Genomic DNA, 13,373 nt, shown 5'->3' on the forward strand with positions numbered 1-13,373 from the left:
TTCAGTTTTAAAACAGACAGAAATCCTGTCATCCTGCAACATGGATGGAACAACACCAGTTTGAACTGCGTGGATCCACTTATATATGGGTTTTTTTCAATATTGAAGCATAGTACAGTACTGTAAATGTATTTTTTCTTCCTTATGATTTCCTTAATAACATTCTTTTTCTCTAGCTGACTTTATTATAAGAATGCAGTGTGCAGTGTACAATATATATAACATGCAAAATATACGTTCATCTACTATTTATGTTATTACTATGGCCAAGAGTAGACTTTTAGTAGTTAAGTTCTGGGGAGGAGTCAAAAGTTATATGTGGATTTTCAACTGTGCAGGGGGATTGGCACCCCTAATCCCCATGTAGTTCAAGGGCAAATGTATATTCAAATAGTTCTTGGGTTACTGAAGCTACAGTTTCACAAAATGCATGTTCTCTACTGTGAGCCACAAGCTTTCAAAAGTCAGCTTACTTTCTCTCTCAAGAACTTTCTCAAAGGAAAAAATAATATGATTAAGTATTTCTTCCTAATCCTTATTTTGAAAAGTAACATCTGTTCACAGTGACAATTTAAAAAAAAAAAATCTGCATTTAGATTTTTTTTTTAAAGTAGGCTCCAGCATGGGGCTTGAACCATAACCCAGAGATCAAGACCTGAGCTGAGATTAAGAGGCGATTAAGAGGCAGAGACTTAACCGGCTGAGCCACCCAGAAGTCCCTTCAGATGATTATTCTTAATATTTAACCAACTTGCTGTAACAGTTTAGCTAAAGAATCAATGAAAAATACAGAGGTAATTAAAATGTTATTCCATATGTAATGAAAAATAAACCCAGGCACGGACACACATAAACAAACTAGGTCTGCATTATGTTTGTAAAAGCATTAAAAAAGAGAAAGGGAAATTAAGGACAATTAACCACACAGAGGAAGGGACAGATGAGCTGTTGGAGGGTAGGGTCTTTGTGGCATTTTCCTCTGATTCTCGGGCCTGAGTCTGGTATGCGCTCCATGCGCAGTAAAGATTTTAGAATCAGTAAAGGAAGATAATCTCAGAGAGGAGGCAGAGGAACCATTAATTCTTCTCTGTCCCTGATTTTCAAGTCTTTTCTGACTCCCACTTGCCACTGATCACATGTTCAGATAGCAGAGTTTTTCCGACAACACCCTGGATTCCTGGCCGGAATCAACCTTCATGTTCTTCATTTCAGAAGTGCCAAGTATAAGGATATCCGAACATGGAACTTTCTTTTCTCTTCCCCAGACTCTTCTGCGGTGTATGGTTTTACTAATTGAATTTAGGGGTGTTAATCTACTTTGCAAAGTGGAATGTGGCTTGTAGTTTTATAATCCTAATATAAAACTTTAATCTTTGTAAATAGATTATTAGCCATGTCAAAACCACAAGTGTTTAAGTGCATTCCAAGCATGTTCCAAAGTCTTTTTTCCATACTGGAAAGATTTTTAAATTTCCACCTTACTGTCAGAGGTAAAAAGAAAAAAAAAAAAAAAACCCACCCCAGACCAAAAAACTTTATGGAAAACATGGAACCCTTCTGTATTGTTTAATAAGTTATCAGTCTGTTTAAAGTTTCTTGACAGCCAAAAAAAATCTTGAAAAATTATTCTTGCCAGGCTGCCTGGATGTCTAAAGGAAAGTGAAAACGGGCTAACAATATCAAGACTTGTAGAGATTTTAAAAAGAGATTGAGTAGTTTTTTTTTAATGCTTATCCTCCACATACAGCTATTAATGAAGTGGATAACTAAGAAAAGGATAGGGAAGCTAAGGGGAAATATTTAAATAGAACATTAAATATTTACCTGTATTTTTTTCTTTTAATATACAGTTTACTTAAAAAGTCAATTTGTAAAATCCTAAAATAGTAGTGTTTAAATGTATAAATGCCCAGTGAAGAAAGTCAGATGAAATTTGCACTAAGGTAGGAGACAGGATTCCTTGGTTGGCTCTGTACTTGTCCAGCTGCTCAGCTCAGGGCACATCTCAGCCTTTCAGAACTTTAAGATAAAATAATATCTTAAAATTCCTATTCCTTATGGAATCACTATGGGAATTAAATTACACACTTAAAACTACATTGACTGTCAGCTCCTTGAGGGTGAGGATCTTATATTTTCACCATTGTAAACAGTTACTTGATTAATTCATGTATGAAAGAAATAAAAGTCATTTTCACTCTTGAAAAACATTTTAAATTTCATTACAGATTAACCCAAGACAGTCCTCAGTTCCTATAAGTGGGCAAATCTAGAAAATGAAGGAAGCTTTAGTAGTATCAGAAAATCACTAATATTTTCAGTAACAATAAAAAATTTTTATTAAAAATTCCTAAAGTTATTTAATCTGCTACCAGCCTTAGGAGAATGAAAGGTATAAAGAATAAGAAGGTATCTTTTGAACATGTGACTATCCCAGTAAAAGTAGGGACTTAAGTAAATGATGGCAACAACTTTTTATAAACACAGTGGTAGAAGTGCTGTTAAATATACATAAAAAGCAATCTGCAAACCTTTCAGAAAGCCATCTATTAAGAAATTTTTATGTCTATACATCCAGCCCAAGGACTAAGATTAGACCCGTTGCTTCTTCTGAATTCTCTGTCACTTAGAATACCATAATCTGGCTACTTTCCTGAATCAGAAGTCTAAGCATCAGTTCAGACTCTTTCCTCTTCCTCACTCCCCTCCTCTCTCTGTCCATTCAGACACTAAGTCCAGCATTTTCTATTTCCTTAATATCTCATCTGTATGTATTCTGTCCCTTTTCCCATTGCCACTACCTTTGTTCAGTCTCTCCTTTTATCTTACCTTGATCACCAAAATGGCATTCTAATTGGTGATATGGCAGGAATGGAACATAGACAAATTTAGTAGGTATTTAAGAGAACCAACTAATAGAATATAGGACAAAAGATTTAGAAGAAGAAGAATGAATTGAGTTCTGAGCGTGTGTAGCTTGAGGTACCCTCAGGTCATTTGGTAAAGATATTCTCAGTACATGCATGCATGGGTGTCAGGAAAGCTTAAGGACAGAAAAGTAGGTTCATAGTGGACACTGCGAATTTGACTAAAATGTCCCCTTTCATGTCCTCCTCCTCCAAAAAGCTTTTTCCAGACCATCTCATTCCTACAGTGATTGTTCCTTGCATTCAATTCTGACAACTCTGACGGGTTCACAATTAAATGTTGCCTTTTGTTGGTATTTATTATTTCAAGTTTCTTTTTCCCAAATTAAGCTTCTAGAGAATAGTGACCTTTTATATGCTTTAGGCCTATGGATGCCTATTGTGTCTGCTGCTTTGCCACATACAAGAGCACTCAAAACAAAGCAGGAACTGAAGGGATAAATTAGATTTTAGTGATTTTAATGATAACCATAATAAACATCTCCTAGCACAGAGCTTGCACTTAATGGGCACTGAATTAATATCTGTGAAATGGATTGAGACTAAAGTTTCCCATGGCTCTTCAAAAACCTCTTGATATCTCAATGGCTTCCAAATCTGACACGCCATAACACTTGGACGCAAATATATTTATTATACATTTTGTAAGAAGTCCAACAGTTCATAGTTTTATACATAACCTGTTTCAGTGAAAAGGTCACGCATCGGCAAGCCTAGTCCATCTTCATCTCCTTACCCACATGACTTGAACACCCCCACACTGTACTTTTACAGAATTTCACATTCTATATTGATGCACACTTCTGGATCCTTAGTGTTTCCCTCCAATGTTCACATTGCCTCCTCGTGCCTCCCAAATGTTCCTGTGCTACCTTCGCTCTTCCAGGTCAAAGACTTAACTCTGATTGGCACAAGAATTATTTTCAGGAAACGAAGAGAATGAACATTCTTGGTGAAAAATGAAAAGCCAAAAGGCTTAGGCAAGATAATTGCATATTTGGATTTTGGACCTTATTAAGACAAGAATGGCTTTATGGCTTCCAAGTCTTGGAAAACTTTGACACCTGATACACCGACACTTGACACCTGAAGTCCTACTTACAAATCAGTGGTACTTTACATAGCCATGTACAGACAGAAATAGAAATCCTAACTTGAAGAATATCATGACAGCTATAACTTGTGTTATATTCAACAGCATCTAGTATGATGCTTTGAACAGAGAGACACACAAACTCTTTGTTGAAAAAAATTATTTTCTCATGCTACATATTTACTGCTTGTCTCTGTGCAAAGTCTTGAGCCAGGTGCTGTACTGGATACAAATAAAATAACACATAATCCTTGCCACTGTATTGGACAACAAGAGTTATAAATGGTCCATCAGAGTGTATGTTGGTATATAATCTTTTTGGAAAACTATCTGAAGTTATCTACTAAAGGTGAATGTAAACCTAGACTATGAGACAGTCACCCCATTCCTAGCTATACACCCCAAATAAATGAATCCATAAGTGTAAGTCATGTACAGGAATGCCCATGGAACTTTATAATCATCCAAAGGAGGAAACAGCCCCCATCTCTAAACAGAATAGAATGGACAAGCAAATTAGGGTCTATTTACATATAAGAACACTATAGAACAGTAATAAAGAATGAACTACTGTGATACACTGTGCTATGATGAATTCCAAAGACATAATGGTGAGCAAAGAAACCAGACACAAAGAAACGCATACTGTATGATTCCATCTACGTGATATCTCAGAAGAGGCAAAACTGATGTGTAGTGGTAAATCAGAATTCTGGTTCGCTTTGGTGGGAGCAATGACTAGGAAGCAATGACTAGGAATGACTACGTGGGAATATGGCAGAAATGGAGTACAGATAAATTTGAGAGATCTTGTGAAGAGGTATTTAACTCTCAAACTGACAAAGAGAACACAGAAGAATTAGGATTGGGAGGAGAATGATGAATTTGGTTCTGAACGGGTTGGTTATAGGAACAGGTGAACATTCATCAAACTACACACTGATCATTTGTGAGCATCACTGTATATATGTTATGTAACAATATTTTTTTGATAACAAAACATTTTTAAATAAAAATAAAATAGAGCAAATTTTCAGTAAGACAAGAAAAACCTACGGAGCATCAGGCTTCACAGGTAGGCAGCGATGGTAGAGTTGGGGAGCAGACGTCCCACATTAACCCACACAGTCCACTGCTGGGAACCACGTGGCTTAGTTCCCAAGCACCACTTGGAACATTCATCCCAAAGTGTGAATTAACACAGTGTAGATCCTACCCTGTTAGGTCTTATTGATTAATACAATAATTCTTCCCTTTATCGATTAATACAACCTGTCAGTGCAGAATTCTAAATTTTCCATGCAAAATATTATAGGAAAAGAAGATATTCAATAAATATCTGTTCATAACCTAGTAACACATGACAGCTATGGCATACAAATGCTCGAGCAGTTGAGAAGTTATAGGAAACACTGGCTAAATGTCTCCAAGGACACGGGAATGGAGCCGGACTCTAAAAGGTGAGGAACAGAGGCAGGGGTTTCAAAGTATGACCTATACAGATATTTGATTTGATTTCTTTTAGTGTGAGTAGCACAGGCTTTCAAGGTGCAGGGTGACTAGGAGTATTTCTGGACAGCCATAACCTTGCATCGTGCTTTGCGAATATGTGCCAGTTTCCTAGGCATCTGAGTGGGGGAATCCCTGTGAAGGAGTACCCTATAAACAGAAGATCACGAGAGGCTAAGTGAATTATTAGACTGTACACGTGGTTTGGGCCCAGATCACACAGTGCCATGAATGCCATACTGAACATATTCCACAGGCAGTGTTAAATGAGACCATGCCCTCCGTGCTTTGGTGGTGCGGGCCAATTGTATGACCAGCATTAATAACAATAAATGGTGTAAGCAGCTTCCGGTTCTTTCCCTGTGATGTCAGGCACTAGACCTTTGGAAGTGGATTTCTGACTGCTTGCTTTCAGTTGCCATCTGAGCTCTTACGACTCTGCAAATACAGCTTCTGTTTAGATAACCAAAGGAGGGAAGCTTATATAAAGTAGGTCAAAAATTTTGTTTGGACTCATAAATCTAAGAGGAATGTTGAAAGAATTAGCAAATAAAGCTATAGATGCCAAGAGGATTAATTTCAATGGTGTTTTGTATGGAAATAAAGTTGACACCCATAATCATTCGGCAAGGTTTTGTTGGCTTGAGGGACAGCTGTCGTGGAGTGAAATTACTGATTTCATTACTGATGTAATTTTACACTACTCCAAAGGGTAGATAAGACAGTTCTCTGACGCTATAATCAAAAGTATCCACCTTCTCAGGGGCTGGTCATACCCAATGATTAGTAACTACAATTTCTGCATACATGTATACTGAGAGATTCTTGAGATATTTAATAAACTGTTACATAGAACATCAATATGCAGGAAAAGTCATCCTAAGTTCTCCTTTGACTTTACAAAACAAGCCTTTCATGCTTCTTTATCTGTGCCTTAATAACCTTGACTACAATTTTTATTATTAGCATCCCATTTACTAGAAATGAATTCTAGTTTAGCCTTATTTTTATTTAATAAAATTGTTAAGGGTAGTGGTATAAAAGTAGAAACTCGGGGCACTTGGGTGGCTCAGTGGGTTAAGCCTCTGTCTTCGGCTCAGGTCATGAACTCAGGGTCCTGGGATCAAGCCCTGAATCAGGCTCTCTGCTCAGCGGGGAGCCTGCTTCTCCCTCTCTCTCTCTGCCTGCCTCCCTGCCTACTTGTGATCTCTCTCTCTGTCAAATAATTAAATAAAAGCTTTTAAATAAATAAATAAATAAATAAATAAAAGTAGAAACTCTATTGCAAAAATTTTGATGTATAATGGATTTTAGCAGAAATAGAGAAACCTGGTTACTTAAAAGTATTAAGACTAGAGATGTGGATTCATGGTTTTAAATATATAAATATAGATAAAGACAAAAATCGTATTTCCTTTTTTTCTTTTTCTTTTTTCTTTCTTTTTCTTTCTTTCTTTTTTTTTTTTTCTTCTCTGCTAATAGGAAGCAGTATATACTGCTCTAGCTACATTTTGTTAGTAAGTGTTGATTGTTCTACCATTGTATGTTAAGATCTTTTATCTTTACTTTATGGATGTAAATGTAGTAGAGTCAATAAAGAAAGAAATTTGCTTTTTTATTTCATTTACCAACCTATAGAATGTACTTAAATGACTGCATATATGCAAATATTTATTATGCTATAAAAGTGTCAGAACTACTATGTTAGTCCAGGATTCTATGATAAGTCTTCAGAAGAGAGGGTGAGGACTATTTTATTTTAAAGTGCTTCAAACTGTGTGTATTGCCTACAGTTTAGCCTTCTTTTTATTTGATACAATTGTTATCAAATATCAAGTCATCTTGATAATATTAGCTTCACCTGATTTTTAAGCTGATAATGACTCAGGTCTTAGTATAGTAATACGTGAAGGGAAACATACCTCTTGCAGACAAATGAAGGCTGGAGTTGTAGATAAATCAACACACCGTTCATCTTGGATATTAATTGTGGGTGCTACAGCATAAATGGGGTCCTCTTGATCCTTTTCCTCTGTCTCCTCTTCCTCTTCTTGCTCTGTGTCTGTGGCACTGTCTTCCATTTTTCACAATTCTAAAATAAAAACATTCCAGATTCAGCTGCTTAGGGATGGTGTCACCTATAATTTCAAATTAGTAGAAAATAATAAAAGCAAGCAAAAATCAACTGGAGTAAGCTACTCTCCAGTGAAATTATAGGTCAGTACACTTAGCTGCAGATAAATTATTATGAAGGCTGCTCGGTTATAAAGATAGTCTCCATTGCTACACTCAAATCAATAACTCTAATTTTAAAAAAGCTATTGTTGCATTAATTGGAAAATAATGATATAACTAGAATGTAAGCTCCATGAGAGCAGAAACCTAATTGCGTTTACTGAGTACTATAGTTAGTACTCAATTACTACTCATTGATTGGGTGAAAAAAAAAAAAAATTCACCCTTACAATATAACACAAAGTTAATTCAAATTATTTTTGGGAAATTAAAAACCAACACCGTGCGGTGGCTGACACTGCCTCAGGCATGCACCTTGTACCTGTGCACCTGCCCAAAAGCTTAATTGCTCAATGCCTGTATTCCTGCTGGGGCCACAGTGCAAGCCTACGCTTGCAGATCCTGCCTGGGCCCTCAGCTCTGTATCTGCTGCCCATGTGCATGCTTAATTGTCCCGTCGGGCTTTCAGGCTTCACTTACAAAACATCAGCTCAAGAATAAAATTGAGGATATCAAGATGGTGACCCCAGAGCATTAAACCATGCTCAAGCCTTTGGGAGGACGAGTCCTTGCATGACTGAGCAAGTCATGGAGGTGGCCATTGATTTGCTGTGCATTGATTTGCTCACATATTCAAGGGGACCTGTCTTGGTCTAAAAGGACCTGTCTTGGCCTGCAAGGTCTCTCCTGGCCCATTTTGGTGGCATTGGGATCATTGCTTCTCAGAGAGCTGGTAAGGAGACTCAATTGCATTTAAAAAAAAAAAAAAAGCCAATCTAATCTTTTGCTCTTTTGATCTCTGACCCATGTGAATCTGCACTTAATAGAAGAGTAAACTTGCACTTTTCTGTTGCCAGAGAACATACATCAAACTGTCATAAATTAAAGGTCTGGATCTTCTGTTAAATATCTCTCATCTCTCACATCTCCCTTATCAGATTAGCTGCTCCTTGATGATGGGATCCCCATTCTTTTAATAGGGAAAGCATGTTCTGTAATATGAATCTGGAAGGCATGGTAGGCTTTCGCTCTTAAATTTATTCATCAAGTGGCCATAGGCATGCCATTTATTCATTCAGTTTCCTTTCCTCCTCTCTAAAATGGGGGTTACAGTAATTTTTCTGTTTCATAAAGAATAGATACAAATTAAATGGGATCACACCCATGGATTTTAGCTTCCATTCTACTATCTGATTCTCTACCACAGACATAAATTACACATGCACTTATTTTCCTCTTCTTGCTGCAAAAATACTTCACAGGTGGTAGCATGTACTTCCCTCAGGAGGCACTAAATGTCTGGTTGTCTGTTTTGTTTTGTTTTGGCTTCATTTGGTTGTCTTTCTACAATGATATTAATAGCCATTGATACCATTTGGACTCCCACTCCTTTAATACCCACATACTGTTTTCAGTGCCATAAAGCAGTGTTAAAAGAACCTGTTGTTGTTAAGGCATCACAACAATTCATTTTTGGCAATTAATCACAGTTGTTGTTTAAATCTTCAAGGAACTGTAAAGGTTTGATTACATATCTAGATTTGTTGATGTTTATGAGATACAGTATGTTGGTTCAACCATTTCATGGATGAAAACCTGTTAATGACTATCTCAGAAAAATTTTTCCCTCAGAACATTAGACCATAACTGTTAATGTCAGCTTTTGCTTTAAGAAATATTTCGAATATACAAAAAAAATAACAGATTGGCATAATGAATCCTCAAGTATCCATCCACCGGCTCCAATAAATAACAATTCATGGGCAATTTGTTTTGTCTGAACCCTTCCACTTACCCCTCCACTCTCCATATAATTTGGAAGAAAACCCACACACGTAGACTTAATAACATACCCCTAGGAATTCCAGAATACCGTACAGAGATTACCTTCATGCTACTGCAAACCTGCATGGCCCTCCTTAGTGTGAATGGACCACAAGCCAGTCAAACCACCCCCAAATTATAAACATATGGAATGTTGCCAGTTTTCTGCTATCACAGTTTTGCCAAGTACAGTCTGCATATTTATTTTAAAATATATTTTAAAGGATCTTGGGAGTTTTAGAATGGAGATGGCATTAACATTCAAGACTTAATTTCAGGCCATCTTCTCAAAGCACTGCACTTAAAATGTGGCAGAGCTTCCCTAGGTAATAAAAAAAAACAGGGCACTGTGCTGAATCTGTACAGATTCCGTGGTCTGCTCAAGTTTTTCAGTCTCTAGTATCTTGAAAACATTCCAAATATTTTCAATCAGGTAAAACATTATACACGGGGAAGCAACAAAAAGACACTGTAACTGAGTTCTGATAGAAATTATCAGACAAACTTTGACCTTTAGAAAATAAAGGAAGAGTGAGTAGGAAAGAAAGAAAATGCAATAGAGATAAATGCAAAAGTCTCATGTGAATTTAAACCTAAAACACTAGTTAATCTAATTAAATAACAGGTTGGAAAGGGCTGAAGAAGATAGCAAAGTTTAACAGATTAAACAAATATTCAAGGATTCGTTAATGTAGGATTATATCAATATTACCATGCTGCAGGCAATATGATTGACAGCTATAAATAAAAAAATAGAATAAGATATATTCTCAGTCTACATGATATAAACAAAAGAATACTTATAAAACATCTAAATTTCTGGTGTAGGAAGAACAACAGACCTATCAAGTATAGTAATTCTAGAAATGTGTATCTCCGTAATACTAAGTCAATTAAGCAAATATTTACTGAGTTCTTTTATGAGGAGCAATAATTTACAAAGAGGCAAGCAATTTACAATATAAAGAGAAATCAAGGCAGGGAATAACGAGCTCTATATCATACAAGGTAAAGTAAAATAAACCTAAATAAAAAGCAATGTTATTCTACCAACATTGAGATAAGCCTTTAAAAGCAGGTTGTAGCCTGGAATTTAGATTTTTAATCTATAGGAATTGGAAACCATTACCTTTTTTTTTTTTTTTTTTTTTTTTTTGCATTAAAGAGTTATCTGAGCTTGTAAAGGTGTTGGTGATAATAAGAGGAATGTTTTGGAAAGGGTGTGAATTGGAAGGCAAGGAGACAATTTAGTGGTTGTGAGCCAGCACCCTCAGCTATGGGCAGGAGATAGATTCACTGGTGAGCAAAACCAGACCAGGTGTCTGGCCCCAGGGGTGCTCACAGACTGGTGAGCAAGATAGAAATTAATCAGAGAAGCAGAGAGATAAAATGTAAAAATGAATATAACTGAAACAGGTGCTGTGAAATCGTGGACCATGGAAACAGGGTTACCTCGTATAGCACATTTCCAGTATGACCAATCCCCACAGCAACTGTTAAGTAGCCAGATTGGAAGGTTAGATGCTGAGGACCTGAGCCAAGGCCATTCCGTGCTATGCTGTAGGAGTCCCAAGAAGAGACACATGGTTTTATGAGGCTTTCTAGAAGGGAGAGGACATGTACAGAGCATTCACACAGAAAACCAAAGGGCTAGTGAAGGAGAAAGGGAGGTTAATTAAAAGCTTGAGTCCTATTCCACAAGAAACACTGAGCTTCTCTCTTATTCACACTTTGTTTTGGGCTTAAAAGATAAAGCCAAAATAGGAAGCTTCACAAAGAATAATGAAGCAATAAACATCGCAGGGTATGCCTTGTGTTGTAAGACAAACCACTACTTCCTCTTCTCAAAAGCCAAAGAAGTGATCATCATTTTGTGTTTTGATTTTGAACTCTTAAGGAAATTTTTCTGGACAGTTATAAGGAGCAAATCCAAAAACCAAATAGTCCATGCACCAGAGAATGGGTCAGCATACACAAATGATGGTGACTTTTTGAAGATAAAAGGGCGACGCTTGCTTCAAGAAAGATGTAGCAGGAAACCACGCTTTCGATATTACGTGCCGCTGAACTAGCACAAGTTTTGCTCATTTTGGAGTGGCAGGGTATCATCTAAAGTAAAAAATGATACAGTCCCACACCATTCTTTTTCATAAGTTAGCTCTTCTATCTGCCCCGGAAACATGACCATGCTCCCTCCCCCGGTGGCCCATTGCTGTGGGTAAGTTACGGGACTCTTTCTACAGGAACTCAGAGCTGGACCTGCTGGAGGAAGGGAGATGTCTGGGACAACTATTTTGTTTGTTTCAGTTTCCTATACTTATTTAAAAACATAGAAATGTCAAAATGGGGGCGCTTGGGTGGCTCAGTCAGTGAAACATCTGTCTTTGGCTCAGGTTATGATCCCAGGGTCCTAGGATGGAGCCCTGCATCGGGCTTCCTGCTCAGCGGGGAGTCTGCTTCTCCCACTGACTCTCCCCCTGCTTGTGTTCTCTCTCTGCCAAATAAATTAAAATCTTAAAAAAAAAAAAAAAAAGGGAAATGTCAAAATGAGGTTTCAAAAATTGTGGTATATTTAAAGTTATATGACAAGGGCCTCTCAGTCCTGTTAGTGTATCTCTGTGATTATATGCATGTTCTCTTTTAGAGATAAAATTAAAAATCAGCATCGAAGACCCTTTCTGAAAGGCCTCTGGTCTACACATCACAGGCTCAGAATATTAGGCAGTGGATCCCAGATGCAGCCTACAGTTACCTCAGATCCACTTAATCCAACAACAACATCACCAGATACTACCAGCTCGGGAGTCCTAAATGCAACAATCACTGCACTTGTTCGTGGGTAGAGCTTTTTTTTTTTCATGTACAATTACATAATACCCATTATTATTATATAAAGACATGGTTAGACTTGAAACATTTTTTTTAAAGATACAGACTTCAGGTCCTGTTTTTAAGAAGGAGGGTGAAAAAGCTTTGTCATTCGAAACAAACCTAACAAATCAAACCACAACTTCTTCCTGTTCTTAAAAAAAAAAAGAAAAAAGAAAAAAAAACCCTCTCTCTCAAAAGAAACAAAACAAAACAAAAAACCCTGCAAAAAAATTCCAATCTGGGACAGAAGAAGTAAAACCATTGCAGTTCAGTATGTACAGCTAAAATTTGCCTCATAACTGAAGTGTTAAAGTAACAATGTGGGTTAAAAACACACCTATATACATACACATATACACAGACATAAAAAAAAAAAAAAACACTCTTGAGAGGAAGCTCCAAGTGCATATCTAGCCTTAAAGTAAATGTTCACAGTATTAGTTAAATCTTACATTATATGCATGTGTGACCAATGAGGAGCCTGTTCACTGCCCACGATCCCAGAGAACCAAAGACTGTCACAGGATATGCTCCCTCCTAGGGAGGGCAGAAAGCTGAGAGAGCTCTAGGCCTTCTCCCAACTCATTTCATTGTCCTTTTTGCTTTCCTTTGCATGCTACCCTCCAACCCCAGACACAGACCTGAGAAAAGTTATTCACCTACTCTTGAAAACTTATTATTTTTTCTGGGGTGCCTGGATGGCTCAGTGGGTTAGGCCCCTGCCTTCGGCTCAGGTCATGATCTTGGGGTCCTGGGATCGAGGCCAAGCATCGGGCTAGATCAAGCTAGACCCCTAGCATCGGGCTCTCTACTTGGCAGGGAGCCTGCTTCACCCTCTCTCTCTGCCTGCCTCTCTACTTGTAATCTCTGTCTGTCAAATGAATAAATAAATAAAAATAAAATTAAAATAAAAC

The 13,373-nt window shown here is 37.3% G+C and overlaps 1 protein-coding gene across 5 annotated transcripts in view; it reads right to left on the bottom strand.

Annotated features, from left to right (window-relative positions):
• The window catches only part of CCDC146 (coiled-coil domain containing 146), a 113,434-nt gene that overhangs the window by 85,704 nt on the left and 14,357 nt on the right, over positions 1–13,373 (bottom strand). For 3 of the 5 annotated variants that reach the window (XM_032873287.1, XM_032873292.1, XM_032873286.1), the window contains exon 2: positions 7,452–7,621. In XM_032873287.1, the coding sequence (XP_032729178.1) occupies positions 7,452–7,610 (159 nt within the window). In that variant the 5' untranslated portion in view covers positions 7,611–7,621. Of the gene's footprint in view, positions 1–7,451; positions 7,668–13,373 lie in introns of all 5 variants that reach the window. The other 2 variants (XM_032873288.1, XM_032873289.1) reach the window with 1 other exon arrangement.

The sequence above is a fragment of the Lontra canadensis genome, unplaced genomic scaffold (assembly GCF_010015895.1).
Source record: "Lontra canadensis isolate GAN:19392208 unplaced genomic scaffold, GSC_riverotter_1.0 scaffold48, whole genome shotgun sequence".
Lineage (NCBI taxonomy): Eukaryota > Metazoa > Chordata > Mammalia > Carnivora > Mustelidae > Lontra > Lontra canadensis.